This window comes from Onthophagus taurus, chromosome 3 (assembly GCF_036711975.1).
Source record: "Onthophagus taurus isolate NC chromosome 3, IU_Otau_3.0, whole genome shotgun sequence".
NCBI lineage: Eukaryota > Metazoa > Arthropoda > Insecta > Coleoptera > Scarabaeidae > Onthophagus > Onthophagus taurus.
The window spans coordinates 23,878,286-23,900,635 of NC_091968.1; the positions used below are offsets into that span (position 1 = coordinate 23,878,286).

A 22,350-nucleotide genomic window follows, 5' to 3' on the forward strand; every position below is an offset into this window, starting at 1 on the left:
ATAGTCTATTTGGTAATAAAGCTAATTATTATTATTACAAGGTGCGCCCAAACAATTTCCTTTTTTGAACACTTTATGGTTCAGCGACGGAAGTTTCGTTAATAATCTTTTTCAAATCGCTTTCATATAATCACGGAGAACGAACATCGCGAAAACATTTATTTACAGACTTCGTACAACGTTCCATCTGAATAATCCCGATTTATTTCGTCCCCTATATTCCAACAATTTTAATTAGCACATACTAAAACTAAAACTGCCACTTCAAATGTACATCTTCAGCACGCACCTGGCGCTTAAAAGAAGATTAAAAACTGAGAAGTGCGGCGTTTATTAGTTCAAGAAGCTGGTTTGAACAACCTCTTTCAGGTGTAATGGAATACTCTACGGCTGTATGTGTATATATAGAACACTCCCGCTATACGTACACACATGTTCGCATTTTACACGTTGTTCGTCGATAATTTATAAGCGGTTAAACGTGTGTTATTTATAGATATTCTAGATTTATTCTTTTTATGTGTATTCTTTTATTTTGTTCAATGTATTTCTTAATTATCGATATATCATAGATGAGAATTTTAATTAAGATGTTTTTTCTTGTTTATCGTGTTCCGCCTTGTTAACTTCATTGGATTTACCTGGTGTTATGCAAATTTAAGAGATTACCATTGGCCCAATTCGACCCACATTTCGACTACATAATTAAATGTATAAACAAACACAATTTTAAACGAACAACAAATTCATTTTATTTTTGTTATTGCAAAAAAAATAACGTCATAAATACTTTATATTATCTTTTTTTAATGTAGGTACTCGAAGATATCGATTTACTCGATAATATAATTATTGTTGTAATCAATATTCGTTTTTAAATTCATACCATTTCTCTCGTTTATAATTAAGTACGGAAACCTTTAACCTTTCAATGGGAGAGGCTCGAAACCACATCCGGGTTTGTAAACAACGTTTTAATAAAACTATTTTAACGAGATTTTATACATAGAAAAGTAGCTGATAAACGTTTTCTCATCAAATATTTAATTAGGGGTTAAAAATCTGGTTCTAGTTTTAGTTTAATACAAATATACAATAATCTAATTCTGAGTAATAACCACAACTAGAACTAACACTACAACTAGAACTAATACTAGACCTAGAACTAGAAGCATTCCGGATTAGCCGAACGTCTATTAAGACGGCTAATCCCGAATGATTCTAGTTCTAGGTCTAGTGTTGGTTCTAGTTTTAGTTCAATACAAATATACAACAATCTAATGCTGAGTAATAACCACAACAAGAACTAACACTAGACCTAGAACTAGAAGCATTCGGGTTTAGCCGTCTTAAGAGACGTTCGGCTAAACCCGAATGATTCTAGTTCTAGGTCTAGTGTTGATTCTAGTTTTAACCACAACTACAACTAACACTAGAACTAGAAGCATTCGGGATTAGCCGAACGTCTCTTAAGACGGCTAAACCCGAATGATTCTAGTTCTAGGTCTAGTGTTAGTTCTAGTTTTAGTTCAATACAAATATACAACAATCTAATGCTGAGTAATAACCACAACTAGAACTAACACTACAACTAAAATCAACACTAGACCTAGAACTAGAAGCATTCGGGATTAGCCGAACGTCTCTTAAGACGGCTAAACCCGAATGATTCTAGTTCTAGGTCTAGTGTTAGTTCTAGTTTTAGTTCAATACAAATATACAACAATCTAATGCTGAATAATAACCACAACTAGAACTAACACTACAACTAGAACTAACACTAGACCCTAGAACTAGAAGCATTCAGGTTTAGCCGAACGTCTCTTAAGACGGCTAAACCCGAATGATTCTAGTTCTAGGTCTAGTGTTGGTTCTAGTTTTAGTTCAATGCAAATATACAACAATCTAACGCTGAATAACAACCACAACTAGAACTAACACAAGACCTAGAACTAGAAGCATTCGGGTTTAGCCGAACGTCTATTAAGACGGCTAAACCCGAATGATTCTAGTTCTAGGTCTAGTGTTGGTTCTAGTTTTAGTTCAATACAAATATACAACAATCTAATGCTGAATAATAACCACAAGTAGAATTAACACTACAACTAGAACCAACACAAGACCTAGAACTAGAAGCATTCGGGATTAGCCGAACGTCTATTAAGACGGCTAAACCCGAATGATTCTAGTTCTAGGTCTAGTATTGGTTCTAGTTTTAGTTCAATGTAAATATACAACAATATAACGCTGAATAACAACCACAACTAGAACTAACACAAGACCTAGAACTAGAAGCATTCGGGATTAGCCGAAAGTCTCTTAAGACGGCTAAACCCGAATGATTCTAGTTCTAGGTCTAGTGTTAGTTCTAGTTATAGTTCAATACAAATATACAACAATCTAATGCTGAATAATAACCACAACTAGAACTAACACTACAACTAGAACTAACACTAGACCCTAGAACTAGAAGCATTCAGGTTTAGCCGAACGTCTCTTAAGACGGCTAAACCCGAATGATTCTAGTTCTAGGTCTAGTGTTGGTTCTAGTTTTAGTTCAATGCAAATATACAACAATCTAACGCTGAATAAAAACCACAACTAGAACTAACACAAGACCTAGAACTAGAAGCATTCGGGTTTAGCCGAACGTCTATGAAGACGGCTAAACCCGAATGATTCTAGTTCTAGGTCTAGTGTTAGTTCTAGTTTTAGTTCAATACAAATATACAACAATCTAATGCTGAATAATAACCACAACTAGAACTAACACTACAACTAGAACCAACACAAGACCTAGAACTAGAAGCATTCGGGATTAGCCGAAAGTCTCTTAAGACGGCTAAACCCGAATGATTCTAGTTCTAGGTCTAGTGTTAGTTCTAGTTTTAGTTCTATACAAATATACAACAATCTAATTAATGCTGAATAATAACCACAACTAGAACTAACACTACAACTAGAACTAACACTAGACCTAGAACTAGAATCATTCGGGTTTAGCCGAACGTCTCTTAAGACGGCTAAACCCGAATGATTCTAGTTCTAGGTCTAGTGTTGGTTCTAGTTTTAGTTCAATGCAAATATACAACAATTTAACGCTGAATAACAACCACAACTAGAACTAACACAAAACCTAGAACTAGAAGCATTCGGGATTAGCCGAACGTCTCTTAAGACGGCTAAACCCGAATGATTCTAGTTCTAGGTGTAGTGTTGAAAAATAAAAACATTGTGCACAAATCACACAACTTACAACGTTTGGAGTAAATTTGGAGTATAAGAAGCACTACTTCAGCAAGTACAATAAAAACCATTAATATATGTCAAAGAAATTATTTAATTGATGTGTTTGTTGAGGTGGATGAAATAAAGAAGTTTAAGTTACCTAGTGTTGGAACATCTTCTAAGTTCAATATCTACAGAACACTTCAGAAGTTTAAAATAAAGTTGCATGAAATCATATTTCATTTCAATCAAGTAAAACTTGAGCCTAATTTCTATAATTTTGTGAAATTTGCAGCTGACAAGATGACATTATTAGCTTGAGGTTTGGAATAGTGTTTGGTGCAACACTTTATTTAATTTATTTCCTCACCCTTCTAGTTGTCCGTTTCAAAAAAAATCCAAATCTTTGAAGAAAATGATCTATAATCCATTCAGCTAATTCTCTTCGATGTGCGTAATCAGTTGCTTTCAGTCCTTGACTCAATTAAACTTTGTAAGCATAAAGTTGCAAAAAAACTTTTCAGATTGCCCAATTCCTGATCACGGAGCTGAATTGATTTTGTTGAATTTTCAACAATATTCTAACTAACTGCTTAGATGTAAAGTGTTGAATGTACATATTAAAATACAAATCTTCGTGAATTTAGCGAAAAAAAAATGAATGACCCCATTATCAGATATAGTATTGTGAAATGAAAATTCTAACCACATCTTTATTTCACCTATTTCTTTCATTGTAAAATATTGCGAAATTTTTCGTTATAAAACGTTAATTATTGGGAAATCGATGACGCAAAATGAGGAAAAGCTTCATAACATTTGCACAAAATAGATGATCAAAACGATGTCGATGTGGAGTAAAAAAGCAAGATGTTGGAGAACATAGCAAAGGGAATTACTACATTTAAGAAAAACTTGGACCTCAAAAAATAAATAAACGAAAAACGGTGTTTTCAACACAACTTTATCAAATCTATTAAGATTCTACAACAGAATGTATTACTCAAATATAGAAATAAATTATATCATGTAGTCTAGCATAAAGCGCTGCTATTTGATGCAAAGAATACAAAAATAAAATCATCAATTATTTTTGACAACTAGTTTGTCGCTTGCTTGGATACAATAACTATTACATTAAACAAACCTATAATAAGCATCAAGTATCAACTTAAGTCGTAAAAACCTTTACTGGTCTTGGCATACCATACCCGATATTCCAAAAAGATGTTACCACTCGTATGGTACTAGTTAAAGACTAGAAGCTTCGTTGGAAGAGTTTGAGTCACCCTCAATCCGACGAGTAATGACCAAGTAATGAATATCACGCTAGAACAAAGCTATCCACTGCCATGTAACGTCCCAGAATGAATTGCAAATTAAAATTAAGACCGAAAAACGTTGAGTATTATCTTATTAACCCGGAAACAAAGTTGCCCAGCGCATTGAAACGGCCACTGATAAATCAAGACCAGAGAACGTTGGGTTTTATCTAATTAAGCCGAGGTTGCTTGTAGCTGAGGTTCAGCAATTAATATTATGTTAAAAAGCTGCCATGCACATTGGAACATCCCAGTGTAAATCTTTTGCATCGATATGATAACAATTTAATGCGACAAAATGTAGACAAAATAGCGAGTTCTTTTGCAAACTGTAAGTGTTTTGTATCGATATGGTATCAATATAGCGCCTCAGTCGCAAGTCATCTCAGCTTAATTAAAAGATTTTAGGTAAACTGTTTATTTTTTGTTCACTATGGAAATTATGTAACACCTCGGCCGAGTTTTTTCGCAAACTATACAAGTTTTGTATCAATATATATAAATCAAACAGATTAGCTATACGTTGAGTTTACTGTATGATGTGGCATTTTAAAGTTTGGAGTAGTAGAATACTTTGAGAAAGATGATGTAGTCGTTGCATAAAAGATATGTTACATTAAAAGCCATTATAGCTATCCAGACTTGACTCCTTATGATTTCTGGCTATGAGTCATACTGAATTAATAACCTAAAAACAATGCATAACAATTATAAGGTGAAAAGACTTCGTAAATGCATTGAGACACCAAGGATATAAGGTCGAAGAACTGTAATAGCTAATAAGGAGCTGCAATACCAAAAAGGCAACCAAATATTTAATATTCTCTAAACAAATTTCCTTCAATAGGTGTTCTTCAATAATTTACAAAATTTATTCCAGCTTAATACCAATGATGGACTTCAAAACAACTAAAAATGCGAACAAAAGAAAGTTAGAGGTTGAATAGTCAATAAAAGATTATTCTGCCAAAAAAAATAGATATATATATATTGTGTATATATATGTTGTATATATGTATATATATACAGGGTGTCTCAGCGTGACCGGTCATTAGACGTTTCTGGGGTTCTGGCCAAACAAAAAATTTGAGAATGCAGACTTAAGTATTATCAATTACGTTATCTTCATCTAAAATATTTTCAGATTTCTAGCACTTCCGGTTATACCGTAAGTCGCCACCTACTTTATTTTTTTAAATGGAACACCCTGTATATTTTTACATATTTGGATTTGTCTGTTTTGAAGGTTTACAAATAACTTTACTTTTTGCAATTTGAACCAGCAATTCTCGAGTTATTCGAATTTTTCTAGAAAAATTTGCTCCAGCGGACATTTGTTCAAAAAATCATAGAACACTCAATTTTTAAGATATCAATTTAGGATTCAGAACATGCTTAAACAACATGATGGAGTATGTTTTGGTGCCGAGAACGGCTGTCTAGATCGTTTGGTTACTTTACTATCATACGTTAACTTTTCGAAATTTGGAAGCACCATAACTTCATTTTTTTAAATGGCACCCCCCATATTTTATTACTTAGTCGTCTTCGGCGTCTCATTTTACATCTTTTATATTCGATATGTCCTATGCCTAACATTAATAGTTTGAGAAATAATTAGGGTTTTTTGAAAAATGCTCACATATCATATCGATATTAACCTAGTGTGCCATGGAAAACAAATGTTTAATGACTTATTGATAAACGTCAAAGTCTAATTTAGGTTGTTTGATGCTTGTGAGTCTAAAACCAGTTAAAATGGATATTAATAATGTAAATAATGTTTATACAAATGAAGAAATTCATAATTTATTTTTTGTGCACGAAAAGTGCGACAAAGTTCTTAGTAGAACTTGCAGAATGTTTAATGAAAATTATCCACATTTATGTCCGATGACAAAAGGTAAATTTAGAGGAATAGAAGCAAATTTTTGCATTTTGGACGAATTAATCACTTGTTAAACTGACCAAAAAATGTAGTAGATAATGCAACGGAAGAGGTGAATACCTTGGCTTATTTCGAGCCTAGTCCCAACACCTCAATTCGAGCTGCCAAAGAAGATCTGGGAATCATACTACGAACTTTGTCGCACTTTTTATGCAAAAAAAATAAATTAAGAATTTCTTGATTTGTGTAAATATTACTTTCGTTATTGTTATCGATTTTAACTCGTTTCAGTACTAATATTAAGGGACGTAACAGATAATTATTAGCTCACATGCATCAAATGACGTAAACAAGTGAGTCTTTGACAAGAACTCATTCAGAAGGCTTGTTTTTCATGGTACACTAGGCTAAATATCCATATGATATATGTGCATTTTTCAAAAAACCCTAATTATCTCCCAAACTATTAATATTAGGTATGGGCCATATGGGATATAAAAGATGTAGAATGAGACACCGAAGACGACTAAAAAATAAAATATGTGGGGTGCCATTTAAAAAAATGAAGTTATGGTACTTCCAAATTTTGAAAAGATAACGTGCCATAGTAAAGTGATCAAACGTTCTAGACCGCAGTTCTCGGCACCAAAACATACTCCATCATGTTGCTTAAGCATGTTCTCAATCCTAAATTGATATCCCAAAAATCGAGTGTTCTCTGATTTTTTGAACAAATGTCTGCTGGAGCAGATTTTTCGAGAAAAATTCGAATAACTCGAGGACGACCGAATCAAATTGCAAAAAGTAAAGTTATTTATAAACCTTGAAAACAGACAAATCCAAATATGTAAAAATATACAGGGTGTTCCATTTAAAAAAATAAAGTTGGTGGCGACTTCCGGTATAACCGGGAGTGCAAGAAATCTGAAAATATTTTAGACGAAGAGATCGTAATTGATAATACTTAAGTCTGAATTCTCAAATTTTTATTTTCCCCAGAACCCCAGAAACGTCTAATGACCGGTCTCGCTGAGACACCCTGTACACAACAACCTAGTGCTGAATAACAACTAAAACTAGACCTAGAACTATCAAACTTAGCTAATCACAGCCCCACTGCGATCCTTATATACAGAACAACCTAGCGCTGAATAACAACTAAAACTAGAACTAAGACACTAGAAACATTCGGATTTAGCCGTACGTCTCTCAAGATGGCTAAACCCGAATGATTCTAGTTTAAGGTCTTGTGTAGGGATTGCAATTCCAGGCAAGTTTTACAATCCCGGGATCCCGAAATTATACAGAGTGGTCCATTACTAATGGGACACAGAGCAACAGTGAATTCCTTATATTAAATTATTACGATTTAACCCAATTTATCTTAGTCCAATTATTAACAATAACGAAGATAGATGGGTAAGGTAAAGTTAATACTTTATTTTCGTTTTTCTTTAATAATTTCGCTTTTGCTTAAATTATGAACTTCCTTAATCCTTCTTAAATCCTTCCTTATTGTTGCCATTAAATTAGAAGTTTGTGTTTTTGGCTTCATGCACTTTTCAATTTCTGCTTGCAGCTTTTCTTTTGATGATAAAGGTGCTCGAATTGGTGATTCTTCATTTTGATCCACTTCCATATTGTCTTCCATATCTTTATCGCAACATGTTTCTAAATTATCTTTGTTTACAATTGTTAGTCTTTCAATACATTTTTTTATCTGCTTTTCAATAACGGTTCGAGAAGGAATTCCAAAAACTTTACAAACATTTGTCTGGTCTTTCTCGACGTTATATTTAAGATTTTGAAGGTATTTTAATACACTAGTAATTTCTACATGGCATCTTTTTTCCATACAAGCTTTTAGTACTTGAAACATTTTATTAGCAAAATTAGACTGGTCTTCAAAAATTTGCCGAAATAAAAATATTAATACAGCATCTGCCGTACATAAATTGGCGTCTCGTCTACACTACGCATCTACAGCTAATTTAATTGGCTCAAGTACTTCTATTATTTCAGAAATAAGGAAATTAAGGCAAAATCGTTTAAGGAAATTGGGCACTTTATTACAAAATTATTTCAATTTTGTTATAATCCCGGGATTCAGCTTTAAAAATCCCGGGATTTTCGAGTCCAAAAATCATCTGGGATCCCGGAATTCGGGATCTCGGGAATGCATTCCCTAGTCTTGTGTTAGTTCTAGTGATAGTGGTAGTGTAAAACCAGAATTAACACTAGACCTAAAACTATCACAGCTAATCACAGCCCCCGGCTTGACTCCTTGAATGATTTCTGGTAATGAGGAACGCGTATAAGCTACAAATCTTAGTGAATTAATAACCTAAAAACAATGCATAACAATTATAAGGTAAAAAGACTTCGTAGAAGCATTGAGACCCTGCATTAGTGCTAGTATGATGTAAAGCTAGAACTAATACTAGACCTAGAACTAGAAACATTCGGATTTAGTCGCACGTCTCTTAAGACGGCTAAACCAGAATGATTCTAGTTTTAGGTCTTGTGTCAGTTCTAGTAATAGAGTTAGTGTAAAACTAGAACTAACACTAAACCGAAAACTAGAAACATTCGGATTTAGCCGCACGTCTCTTAAGACGGCTAAACCCGAATGATTCTAGTTTTAGGTCTTCTGTTAGTTCTAGTGATAGTCACAGCTAATCACAGCTAATCACAGCCTCACTGAAACCCTAAGGATGTAAGGTCAAAGGACTGCAATAGCTAATAAGAAGCTGCAACAACAAAAAGGCAACCAAGTATTTAATCTTCTCTAAACAATTATCCTTCAAAAGATGTTCTTCAATAATTTAAAAAATGTATTCCAGCTTAACACCAGTGATGGAGTTCAAACAACTAAAAATGCGAAGAAAAGAATGTTAGAGGTTGAATAGTCTAGGAATACAATTCAATAAAAAGATAATTGTACCAAAAAGAAAAGATCATGTCTAAAAATAACGGGATTTTTATGTTGTTGGAAAATCTTTTCCATTTTACACCAAATAAATATGTCAAAAATGATGTTGATATAAAAAGATACAACTTTAGTTCAATGAATTATCTAAGAATTCAATAAAAAAAATTGTTTAGATTGATCATAAAGATGAAGAAAAAGGTGAATCTCTAAAAAATGACGAGTCAAGACACTTTTAGGTGTTTTGCAATCTAAGTTCTAGTGATAGTGTACAACTAGAACTAACACGAGACCTAGAACTATCATAGCTAATCATCGCCCCATTGAGACCCTAAGGATGTAAGGTCGAAGAACTGCAATAGCTAATAAGGAGCTGCAACAACAAAAAGGCAACCAAATATTCAATGTCGTCTAAGCAATTTTCCTTCAAAAGATGTTCATCAATCAACTTCAAACAGCTAAAAATGCGAAGAGAAGAAAGTTAGAGGTTGAATAGTCTAAAAAAAAACAATTGTGCCAAAAAAAAAAAGATCATGTCTAAAAATAACGGGATTTTTTTGTTATTGGAAAAGTTTTTCCATTTTACACCAAATAAATATGTCAAAAATTATGTTGATATAAAAAGATATAACTTTAGTTCAATGACTAATCTAAATATTCAATAAAAAAATTGTTCGGATTGAACATAATCAATAAAAAGATAAATCCCTAAAAAATGAAGAGTCAAGACACCTTTAGGTATTTCGCAATCTAAGAACCCCGAAATTTACCGACCATATGTGTTCGACGTATAAACATTTTCTCATACAATATATATACAACAACCTAGCGCTGAATAACAACTAAAACTAGAACTAACACTAAATCTAGAACTAGAAACATTCGGGTTTAGCCGCACGTCTCTCAAGACGGCTAAACCCGAATGATTCTAGTTTTAGGTCTTCTGTTAGTTCTAGTCATAGTACTGGTGTAAAATTAGAACTAACACTAGACCTAGAACTATCACAGCCAATCACAGCCCCACTGAGACCGTAAGTATGTAAGCTCAAAGAACAACAATAGCTAATAAGGAGTTGCTCAACAAAAAGGCAATCAAATATTTAATCTTCTCTAAACAATTTTCCTTCAAAAGGTGTACTTCAATAATTTACAAAATTGATTCCAGCTTTACACCAATGATGGATTTCAAATAACTAAAAATGCGAAAAAAAGAAAGTTAGAGGTTGAATAATCTAAAAAAGACAATTTTGCCAAAAAAAAAAGGATCATGTATAAAAATAACGGGATTTATATGTTATTGGAAAAGTTTTTCCATTTTACACCAAATAAATGTATCAAAAATGATGTTGATATTATGAATAATCTAAAAACTCAATAAAAAAAATTGTTCAGATTGATCATAAAGATGAATCCCTAAAAAATGAAGAGTCAAGACACCTTTAGGTATTTCGCAATCTAAGAAGCCCGAAATTTACCGACCATATGTCTTCCACGGTAAGATCAACTGACCAGTTGGTGCAGTTACCGTACGGACCCCAACGTAATTATCGGTCACGTGTTACAAACGGAAGCGTTTATGCGCGTTTCCCGTTCATTTCCTAAACGCGAAACGCGTCCACTCGCATTTTTGAACCGTGATAAACCGTTCCCTGGAGGTACGATACCGGAAAATCACTCTGTATTCGAGAAATCACCCGTTTTAGAACAGATGTTTATCTGTTGTCATTTTTTGTATAGCGGTCCAAGAAGCGCTGCGCGCGCAACTCTTTACATGTGTTGATGAAACATATATATATTTACTTAAATCGAAATCAATTATCAAATTTAATAAAAACGATCAATTAGTTTAAATAAAACGAAAATTATTTGCGATTAATTTGACGTTTAAATTGTCAAATTTTTTTAGTGGTAAAGAAGGAAACTGTAATTTTAATTAAATTTATTTTTTAATTAATTAGATTAATTGTTGTATTGTTTTAAAAAGTGTTTTTTTAGATATTAAATCGTATAAAGTGATATAATAAATAAAATTATTAAATAAATAATATGTTAATAGGTTATGGTAAAAAAGAAAACTGTAATATTTTTTTAAAATCGCTTTACCTTTTTCATAATTCCAGTCTTTCGCTTTGAAAAGGTTGTATATCGTCTTAATTTGTTCTCGATATATTCCATTTTGATTTTAACACGTCCTTTAGTTTTCTTGCCGTTACTCGGGGGTGATTTCTTGGGTGGTAATTGCGAGTTGTACGGATCTTCGGGCATATCATTAACGATACCGTCTAAACCCATCGTTTGCGATGGCAAACCCCTTTCATCGTAAGAATCCGCTTTCATACCACGATGAGAAGAAAAATTCGATGTCATATGGCGTGGTGAAGCCGGTTGTAAACTCGTACTTGGCCAACCTCCTGACACTAGATCCATGTTGTAGTTGAGGTTAAGACGGGATTCTCTCCCACCAGGGGGCTCCATGCTGCACCACAGTTTGATTGATTTTTCCGTTTTACGGCACCGCGTTAAACTTTTTTTTTGCCTGTTTATAAAGAACACGATTTTCGTTTTATGGCAACAACAAAATAAATAATAAATCAAAATAAAAGGGGAGAACGCGACGCACCTTCACTAAGTAAAACGCGTTCAGTGCTTACACTTCGACTGTTGTCGAGCAACTGTTTTAACGTGTCGCGCCTCCACTCGGCCAATTGACAAACTACCTATACGCAAGCGCGGATACAAACGTCAAACATAACCTTACTTTTCCCCTCCTATCTTTTTCTGCGCGAATTTCATTTTATTATATACAGGTGGTTTTTTTTGTATCAAATTTTGTTTATTTTTAAGATTTAATTTATGAATTTAATGAAATTAATTCGAAATTAATTCGTAATTTGTAATAAATAATCTTTTTTTAATTATCGATTATTTAACTTGACTTTTTTGATACAAATTTATTTTAAAATGAGCAGATTCCAGGACAAACAACTTTCTAAATTTAGTTCTATTCAGAATTCAGATCATTTCCTCTTATAACGTCTATTTTAAACTCATAATAAAGTTTAAAGTAAACGTTAATAAGTTGATGTAAAGATAGGTGGGGAAAGAAGGAGCACGTGGTTCACGTGGGGACCTCCCTTCAGAGACGTTTTTACCATAAATGGCATCGAGCTAAGCTAAATATGGCACTGGGCTGAGTCTGTAATCCCACCTTTATTTCCAACGATCGTTGGTGGGAGACCAATTTCGGTTTAGGTTGGTTGGTATCTCCTCAAACTTTCCAATTTAATAACAATCGTATGGAATTACCAAGAAAGACAAGAACAAATAATCTAAAAAAGAAATAAATTGTTTCTTTTATAGTTTATTTTTAGCTTTATTGTAAAATAACGAATTTAATAAACGAATGGTTAATCCAAAACCAAACAATTTTGACTACGTCATCAAATTCTCTGTAAAAAAGTGTCCATATAATGTCTTACAATTAGTTATAATACTCCACCTATAATAATAATAACCAAGATAATTGCACTTGTACGATATTTTCAATTTTGGCCTCTAGGGGAAAAACAAAAGACGATAGCGCTTTGGGGTTTTTGACATTAGCAGTTTCTCGAAAAACTAGATCATGACATGTAAGCTACTTTTTTTCTAACTCTTATAGTTTCGGAGATAGCCTATTCGTTTTAATTGTTAGTTATTTAAAGGTCTTTTATCTTGTAATAATAATCTATTTATTTCTTCTGCTTGTTTTATACAACATTTAATAATTAACTCTCTTATCAATAATATTCGTTGCGCTATTTCTAGTCTTTTATTTTTTAAATACTATCTACGATCAAAGATGTTTTTACATTGTTATTTAATCATTACTAATTTTAACCACCCTGTACATTCATATAGTTACACAAAATTAATGCATTTTTAATAATAAAACTTACAAAATATCAGAATATTTACCGATGGACATGCCTTTCTTTTCTATCGGGCATACTCGTCGATATATTTTTAGAGTATTTTGAAAACCATCATATTATGAATGCTAAAAATCTTTTCAAAAAGCATATTATAGTTAAATGGATAAGATATGTGGATGACGTTTTTTGTATATGGGAAGATAATCTTAGTGTTTTAAACGAATTTCATAAAATATCTCAACCAATTACACAATAAATTAAACTTCACCATCGTGTTAGAAAATAATAAAGTTTTTAAATCTTAAAATAAGCAATATTGAAAACAGATTGAATTTTAATATTTAACCCTTTGTGTCCCGACGGTACTTTAAAGTACCGGTAGTTTTAAACAGTCATTTTAAACTGTAGTCATCTATTCGGCGCATTTAGAGCTGTCGGTACTTTCTACTATACTAATATTTTTTCAATTCAACCCAACAATTATTATACATCATTTTAAAGAGAAAGCTTTGAGCTTTAATTTAAAACAAGTCTAATTCCTTAATTTCAATAAATACGGCTTCCAGGAATTTTTAAATTAGCATCTTTTTGACACTTTTAGTTTATACGAAAATGTAAGTTTTGTTTCAACATTTTTTTTTCTCAATATTTTTCCAATCCAACCCAACAATTATTATACATCATTTTAAAGAGAAAGCTTTGAGCTTTAATTTAAAATAAGTCTAATTCCTTAATTTCAATAAATACGGCTTCCAGGAATTTTTAAATTAGCATCTTTTTTAACACTTTTAGGTTATACGAAAATGTAAGTTTGGTTTCAACATTTCTTTTCTCAATATTTTTCCAATTAAACCCAACAATTATTATACATCATTTTAAAGAGAAAGCTTTGAGCTTTAATTTAAAACAAGTCTAATTCCTTAATTTCAATAAATACGGCTTCCAGGAATTTTTAAATTAGCATCTTTTTGACACTTTTAGTTTATACGAAAATGTAAGTTTTGTTTCAACATTTTTTTTTCTCAATATTTTTCCAATCCAACCCAACAATTATTATACATCATTTTAAAGAGAAAGCTTTGAGCTTTAATTTAAAATAAGTCTAATTCCTTAATTTCAATAAATACGGCTTCCAGGAATTTTTAAATTAGCATCTTTTTTGACACTTTTAGGTTATACGAAAATGTAAGTTTGGTTTCAACATTTCTTTTCTCAATATTTTTCCAATTAAACCCAACAATTATTATACATCATTTTAAAGAGAAAGCTTTAAGCTTTAATTTAAAACAAGTCTAATTCCTTAATTTCAATAAATACGTCTTCCAGGAATTATTAAATTAGCATCTTTTTTAACACTTTTAGATTATACGAAAATGTAAGTTTGGTTTCAACATTTTTTTTCTCAATATTTTTCCAATTCAACCCAACAATTATTATACATCATTTTAAAGAGAAAGCTTTCAGCTTTAATTTAGAATAAGTCTAATTCCTTAATTTCAATAAATACGGCTTCCAGGAATTTTTAAATTTGCATCTTTTTGACACTTTTAGGTTATACGAAAATGTAAGTTTGGTTTCAACATTTCTTTTCTCAATATTTTTCCAATTAAACCCAACAATTATTATACATCATTTTAAAGAGAAAGCTTTGAGCTTTAATTTAAAACAAGTCTAATTCCTTAATTTCAATAAATACGGCTTCCAGGAATTTTTAAATTAGCATCTTTTTTAACACTTTTAGGTTATACGAAAATGTAAGTTTGGTTTCAACATTTCTTTTCTCAATATTTTTCCAATTAAACCCAACAATTATTATACATCATTTTAAAGAGAAAGCTTTGAGCTTTAATTTAAAACAAGTCTAATTCCTTAATTTCAATAAATACGGCTTCCAGGAATTTTTAAATTAGCATCTTTTTGACACTTTTAGTTTATACGAAAATGTAAGTTTTGTTTCAACATTTTTTTTTCTCAATATTTTTCCAATCCAACCCAACAATTATTATACATCATTTTAAAGAGAAAGCTTTGAGCTTTAATTTAAAATAAGTCTAATTCCTTAATTTCAATAAATACGGCTTCCAGGAATTTTTAAATTAGCATCTTTTTTGACACTTTTAGGTTATACGAAAATGTAAGTTTGGTTTCAACATTTCTTTTCTCAATATTTTTCCAATTAAACCCAACAATTATTATACATCATTTTAAAGAGAAAGCTTTAAGCTTTAATTTAAAACAAGTCTAATTCCTTAATTTCAATAAATACGTCTTCCAGGAATTATTAAATTAGCATCTTTTTTAACACTTTTAGATTATACGAAAATGTAAGTTTGGTTTCAACATTTTTTTTCTCAATATTTTTCCAATTCAACCCAACAATTATTATACATCATTTTAAAGAGAAAGCTTTCAGCTTTAATTTAGAATAAGTCTAATTCCTTAATTTCAATAAATACGGCTTCCAGGAATTTTTAAATTTGCATCTTTTTGACACTTTTAGGTTATACGAAAATGTAAGTTTTGTTTCAAAATTTCTTTTCTCAATATTTTTCCAATTCAACCCAACAATTATTATACATCATTTTAAAGAGAAAGCTTTGAGCTTTAATTTAAAACAAGTCTAATTCCTTAGTTTCAATAAATACGGCTTCCAGGAATTTTTAAATTTGCATTTTTTGACACTTTTAGGTTATACGAAAATGTAAGTATTGTTTCAACATTTTTTTTCTCAATATTTTTCCAATTCAACCCAACAATTATTATACATCATTTTAAAGAGAAAGCTTTGAGCTTTAATTTAAAACAAGTCTAATTCCTTAATTTCAATAAATACGGCTTCCAGGAATTTTTAAATTTTTATCTTTTTGACACTTTTAGGTTATACGAAAATGTAAGTTTTGTTTCAACATTTTTTTTCTCAATATTTTTCCAATTCAACCCAACAATTATTATACATCATTTTAAAGAGAAAGCTTTGAGCTTTAATTTAAAACAAGTCTAATTGCTTAATTTCAATAAATACGTCTTCCAGGAATTATTAAATTAGCATCTTTTTTAACACTTTTAGATTATACGAAAATGTAAGTTTGGTTTCAACATTTTTTTTCTCAATATTTTTCCAATTCAACCCAACAATTATTATACATCATTTTAAAGAGAAAGCTTTGAGCTTTAATTTAAAACAAGTCTAATTCCTTAGTTTCAATAAATACGGCTTCCAGGAATTTTTAAATTTGCATTTTTTGACACTTTTGGGTTATACGAAAATGTAAGTTTTGTTTCAACATTTTTTTTCTCAATATTTTTCCAATTCAACCCAACAATTATTATACATCATTTTAAAGAGAAAGCTTTGAGCTTTAATTTAAAACAAGTCTAATTCCTTAATTTCAATAAATACGGCTTCCAGGAATTTTTAAATTAGCATCTTTTTTGACACTTTTAGGTTATGCGAAAATGTAAGTTTGGTTTCAACATTTTTTTTCTCAATATTTTTCCAATTCAACCCAACAATTATTGTACATCATTTTAAAGAGAAAGCTTTGAGCTTTAATTTAAAACAAGTCTAATTCCTTAATTTCAATAAATAAGGCTTCCAGGAATTTTTAAATTAGCATCTTTTTGACACTTTTAGGTTATACCAAAATGTAAGTTTTGTTTCAACATTTCTTTTCTCAATATTTTTCCAATCCAACCCAACAATTATTATACATCATTTTAAAGAGAAAGCTTTGAGCTTTAATTTAAAACAAGTCTAATTCCTTAATTTCAATAAATACGACTTCCAGGAATTATTAAATTAGCATCTTTTTTGACACTTTTAGGTTATACGAAAATGTAAGTTTGGTTTCAACATTTTTTTCTCAATATTTTTCCAATCCAACCCAACAATTATTATACATTATTTCAAAGAGAAAGCTTTGAGCTTTAATTTAAAACAAGTCTAATTCCTTAATTTCAATAAATACGTCTTCCAGGAATTTTTAAATTTTTATCTTTTTTGACACTTTTAGGGTATACGAAAATACAAGTTTTGTTTCAACATTTCTTTTCTCAATATTTTTCCAATTCAACCCAACAATTATTATACATCATTTTAAAGAGAAAGCTTTGAGCTTTAATTTAAAACAAGCCTAATTCCTTAATTTCAATAAATACGGCTTCCAGGAATTTTTAAATTTGCATCTTTTTGACACTTTTAGGTTATACGAAAATGTAAGTTTTGTTTCAACATTTCTTTTCTCAATATTTTTCCAATTCAACCCAACGATTATTATACATCATTTACTTCTTTTTCTTTATATTTCGTTAAAAGGTTATTTGTGAATGTTTGTAATTGTGATTTCTTGGTCATGTAGATTCGGCTGATGATGACCTTGTAAATTAGGTTGAAACCGGTACCGAGGAATTGAATAAAAATATGGTAAGAAAGAAGTTAATCATACATCGTATTGTTTTATTTAAATTTGATCTTGCAACATGGATTTTACCCACTTTAGTATATTTGTATTCAACTAAAACTAGAAATAAGAAATCAAAGAATTTTGATTATTCAACCTATCATGTTTTATATATCATTTTAAAGAGAAGCGTTTCAGCTCCAATTTGATATCAAAATCACTTCTTAATTTCCATAAATAACCCTTCCACGATTTTTTAAAACTCGACTTTTTTTGACGTTTTAAGGTTAAGTTAGCAACATAAAATTGCAAGCCCCTTATCAAAGAATTTTTATTATTCAACCTATCATGTTTCATATATCATTTTAAAGAGAGACATTTCAGCTTTAATTTGATACCAAAACCATTTCTTAATATTCATAAATAACCCTTCCTCGATTTTTTTAGATTTCGGTTGCATTTCGATATTTTTAGATTAACTTGAAATCGTAACATAAATGCAAGTTTTTATCAAAAAATTTATGATTCAACCTATCATGTTTTATATATCATTTTAAAGAGGAACGTTTCAGCTTCAATTTGATATCAAAATCACTTCTTAATTTCCATAAATAACCCTTCCACGATTTTTTAAAACTCGGCTTTTTTGACATTTTGAGGTTAAGTTGACAACATAAAATTGCAACCCCTTTATCATAGAATTTTTATTATTCAACCTATCATGTTTTATATATCATTTTAAAGAGGAACGTTTCAGCTTCAATTTGATATCAAAATCACTTCTTAATTTCCATAAAAAAAAATAATACATAAATTAATTTAATGAAATATAATAGAATAACAAGATGTTTTAATAAGACCGTATTAAGATATAATTAAGACCGATTTCCTGTTGTTATTTTTTGATGTGCTACTAGAAGAGTATCTTTCTTGTATGGTGATTGCCATAAACGTAAAAGATCTTTTCGTAATACAATCGTTATTTCGCTTGGTACACCTGGAAAGTTGCAACAACATCGGTGAAGTAATCAAAAACCCTTCTCGTTATAAATCCCCATAAAGCGTTAAATTATTCGTTTCTAAATTTGGCGAATACGATTTTTATTATTTAATTATTGATTGATTCGATATTGATTAAATATGAAGCAAAACAACGCAATTTCCGGCCGAAACAATACCATAAACGAAAATTTGCTAAACTTAGGTTAGCCAATTAAGAAGGAATTTTTGTTTTTGCTTATTTTTTTTTGTTGTTGTTGTAATACATCGATACCTATGCCATATATAAAAGTAAACGCGGGTCGATATAATGTATACTGGGGAGTACATAAAATTTGCAGGGTGAATTTATTATGCCCGTATCGGGGGGCACAGTTTACACTATACAATGGGGACGAATTTGCATCTCGATGCACGCCCCGCAGTCGACCTAATTGTTATAAATCGATTTCATAAACATCCTTTTTGTATTTTTGATTTTTATTTATTACACGACTCGGCCAGAACAGGCCTAATTAAAAGCGAATAAAAAATGACTAAAAAAAAAAGAATTATTTCATTGATTAGTTAAAAAATAAAAACATATTGACTTTATATAGGTAGAGGATTTAAGGGATGATTTAATCTTATCTAAAACATTTAAATTTATTCATATACAGTTGGTTTTACTTAAAATGCAATATACAAAAATATATATTTTTATATAGGTAAACCACACAATTATTGGACGACAGTTATTGGACAGAGAGACTATTTCAATAATTTTTAAGCGTTCCACTTTACTTTTAATACCGCAAGAAGTTTCATGCTGCTCCATCTATCGTTATTAAACAACTTTATTTCAAAGTTTTAAACCGAATAGTCCGTTAAAAAAAAATCTGTAAACACGTCTCAAAACAACGGGTTTCTTAAGAAAGTGTTAAAAAGTTTGCTGGTGATTATAAATAAACTATAACTAATAATAAACAAAAACCTGCAAATTGACTGGACACCACGTAGAGGTAAGTTTAAAGTTGTTTTTTCGTCAAAAAAATGTCCAATAAGAAAAACCTAGGTCTACTATTGAATTCAAATTAAAAAATCCTGGCCATCGAGATTCATTTGGACCCCCAACTATATTGACAGAACAAGAGGAAAGCTGTCTAACAAAATGGATTCTAGATTTGTCTCAAAAGGGTTTTCCTCGGAAGAAAGAAGATATTTTGTCTAGCGTTCAGAAGTTTTTGCAAGATAACCCTCGCAACAACCCATTTACTGAGCTGACTGAGAGATTTCTAGAGAAGACCTCCCCAAATCACTGAAAGAACAAGTGAAGCTGTAACTTCAGCCAGTGCATGCGTCAGCGAAACTAATATAAGAAATTGGTTTGAGATATTAACTCTTATATTATGCAACAAATTTAGCAGAAGTCATCAAAGACCCTACACGAGTTTATAATGGAGACGAAATGAGCTTCCAAATTTGTTCCCAAACAGGAAAAGTTTTTGATAGTTTATCCTTACAAAAGGATACCGCAAAAGATAGCAAACTCTATTGATCCATCTTGGGGAATTGGCCGAAGTGATACAGGTTGGATGACTGCAGAAACGTTCTATAAATATATTGGCAACGTATTTTATCCCCATCCACCAATTATTTTATTTATTGACGGCCACAAGTCGCATATGACTTACGAACTCAGTGTTTTGTGTGCACGACTTCAAATAGAGACCTTTAATTTGTCAAATCTACGCTACTCCAACCTTAGTATTGTCCTGAGGTCTTGAACCTTTATGTCGGTAGGTAACAAGGGAGTTTTACCGAAAATGTTGTGTCTTAGACGGCCTCTGGCAACGCAATTGCACAGTATATGTTCAGCAGTTTCTGATTCGTCGTCAAGTTTGATCCTCAGCTTGTCCAATGTGGAAGAGGTGGTATTTTAGGGGCGCATGGCCGGTCAGGTAGCCTGAGAGCGTCCTTAGATCCCTTTTGCTGAGGCATAAAACCTCTTTGGTTTTGTTTTGCGACGGAGTTATCACACTCTTCGCTTGTCTGTAACCAGGAAGTTCTTTCCAACGTAAGGCTACCTTTGAGACCTCCCAGTTGATGATTATTTGTTTTAGTTGGCTTTTTTGTAGTCCACAACCAGGTTGGGGTCCAATGAAGCCTCTTTGGCCAGCTTGTCCGCCTTCTTATTGCCTTCAATGTTGCTGTCACCTGGAACCCACCATAGAGTAACATCATTGCCCCTAGCGAGTTCTGTCAGGTTGCTGGTATACTCTCTGATCAGTGCGAAGTCACACGTGTAGGCCTGAATTTCCTTTAAGGCGGCCCGACTGTCTGTGAAAATGTTTATGGATGCACCTTTCTGTCCCTTCTGTAGGTTCAAAGCGGTGCAGAAGTTTATAGCAAGAACTTCTGCTTGGAAAATTGTTATGTCCGAGCTGATGGGCAATTTGATGTGGCTATTTGGTCCATTGATGCCCATGCCTACTCCGGATCTAACTGTCTTTGAAGCATCGGTGTACCAGGCTAGGATTCCTCTTTTTAGTTGAGGCCCAATCATCATTATACGGCTGGTTGAAATTGTATTCTGTCGGTATAATTTCAATCAGGTGATTTAGACATGGGTCCTGTAACAACTTGAGTGAAGAAACTATTTTCAATGATAAGGCGCTTGAAGCTGCCTTCTTTTGTATATATTCAGCTTTTCAAAAGAAATTAACCACTCCGTACGAGTAGGCGAAGAACTTTGAAATGATGTAGAATCAGTTAGTCCATGTAGACAAACAAATGATTACATTTTGACGGTCATCTGCCACAAATGATAGAAATTATCTGTCTGTTACGTCCTCAAATTGCGTGTTGCTGTTTGTTTGTGATTGTTGTCATTGCATTAGTAAAGTTAGTGTCTCAAAAATGCCACGAGTTCGAAGACGTGCAAATTTTCGCCATCTTAAGCCCTTCGAAAGAGGACGAATTATCGGGATGTATAAGGCTGGTTTAAGCTTTCGGGAAATTGGCAGACGCATGGGCCGACTTCACGCCACTATCAGACAGACTTGGATGGATTGGCAGGAAGAACGCTTAGAAACCCGCCGTAGAGGCAGTGGACGTCCTAGAGTGACAGCAGCACGCGAAGATCGGCTATTAAGGCGAAGTGCAATACAAGACCCAGTAGAAACAACGCGTGCTGTTGCAATCAATTGGATACGAGCAATTGGTCGCAGAGTGTCTATGAGTACGATTTATCGTCGAGTACACACATTTAGGTTACGTTCATATCGTCCTTATTTTCGTCTTCCTATGACTCAACAACATAAAGATGCCAGACTGCAGTGAAGCCAAAACCGACAACATTGCGAACATGAATGGGAAACTATCGTCTTCAGCGACGAATCCCGATTTTGCTTATGGAATTCTGACGGACGTTTACGGATCAGACGACCTAGAGGTCAGAGGTAAAATTTACAGTTTGTTCAGCGTCGCCACACGGCTCAAATTCCTGGTGTAATGCTGTGGGGAGCAATACGCTACGGTGGCAGGTCTCCTTTGACATTCATTCAGGGCACCCTAAACGCGCGCCGTTACATTGACGCCATTCTGGAGCTCGTGTTAGTGCATTTCCTCCAAGACCTTCCAGAGCCCGTCTTCCAACGCGACAATGCGCGACCTCATATTGCTCACGTAA

At 32.2% G+C, this 22,350-nt stretch overlaps 1 protein-coding gene across 1 annotated transcript in view; it reads right to left on the reverse strand.

Moving 5' to 3' along the window:
• LOC111419423 (serum response factor blistered) overlaps nt 1-12,031 on the reverse strand; it is a 62,492-nt gene extending 50,461 nt beyond the window's left edge. Inside the window, exon 1 of the mRNA XM_071195411.1 lies at nt 11,471-12,031. Coding sequence (XP_071051512.1) covers nt 11,471-11,842 — 372 coding nt within the window. The 5' untranslated portion in view covers nt 11,843-12,031. The remainder of the gene's footprint in view (nt 1-11,470) is intronic.
• Between the last annotated feature and the right edge of the window lie 10,319 nt (nt 12,032-22,350).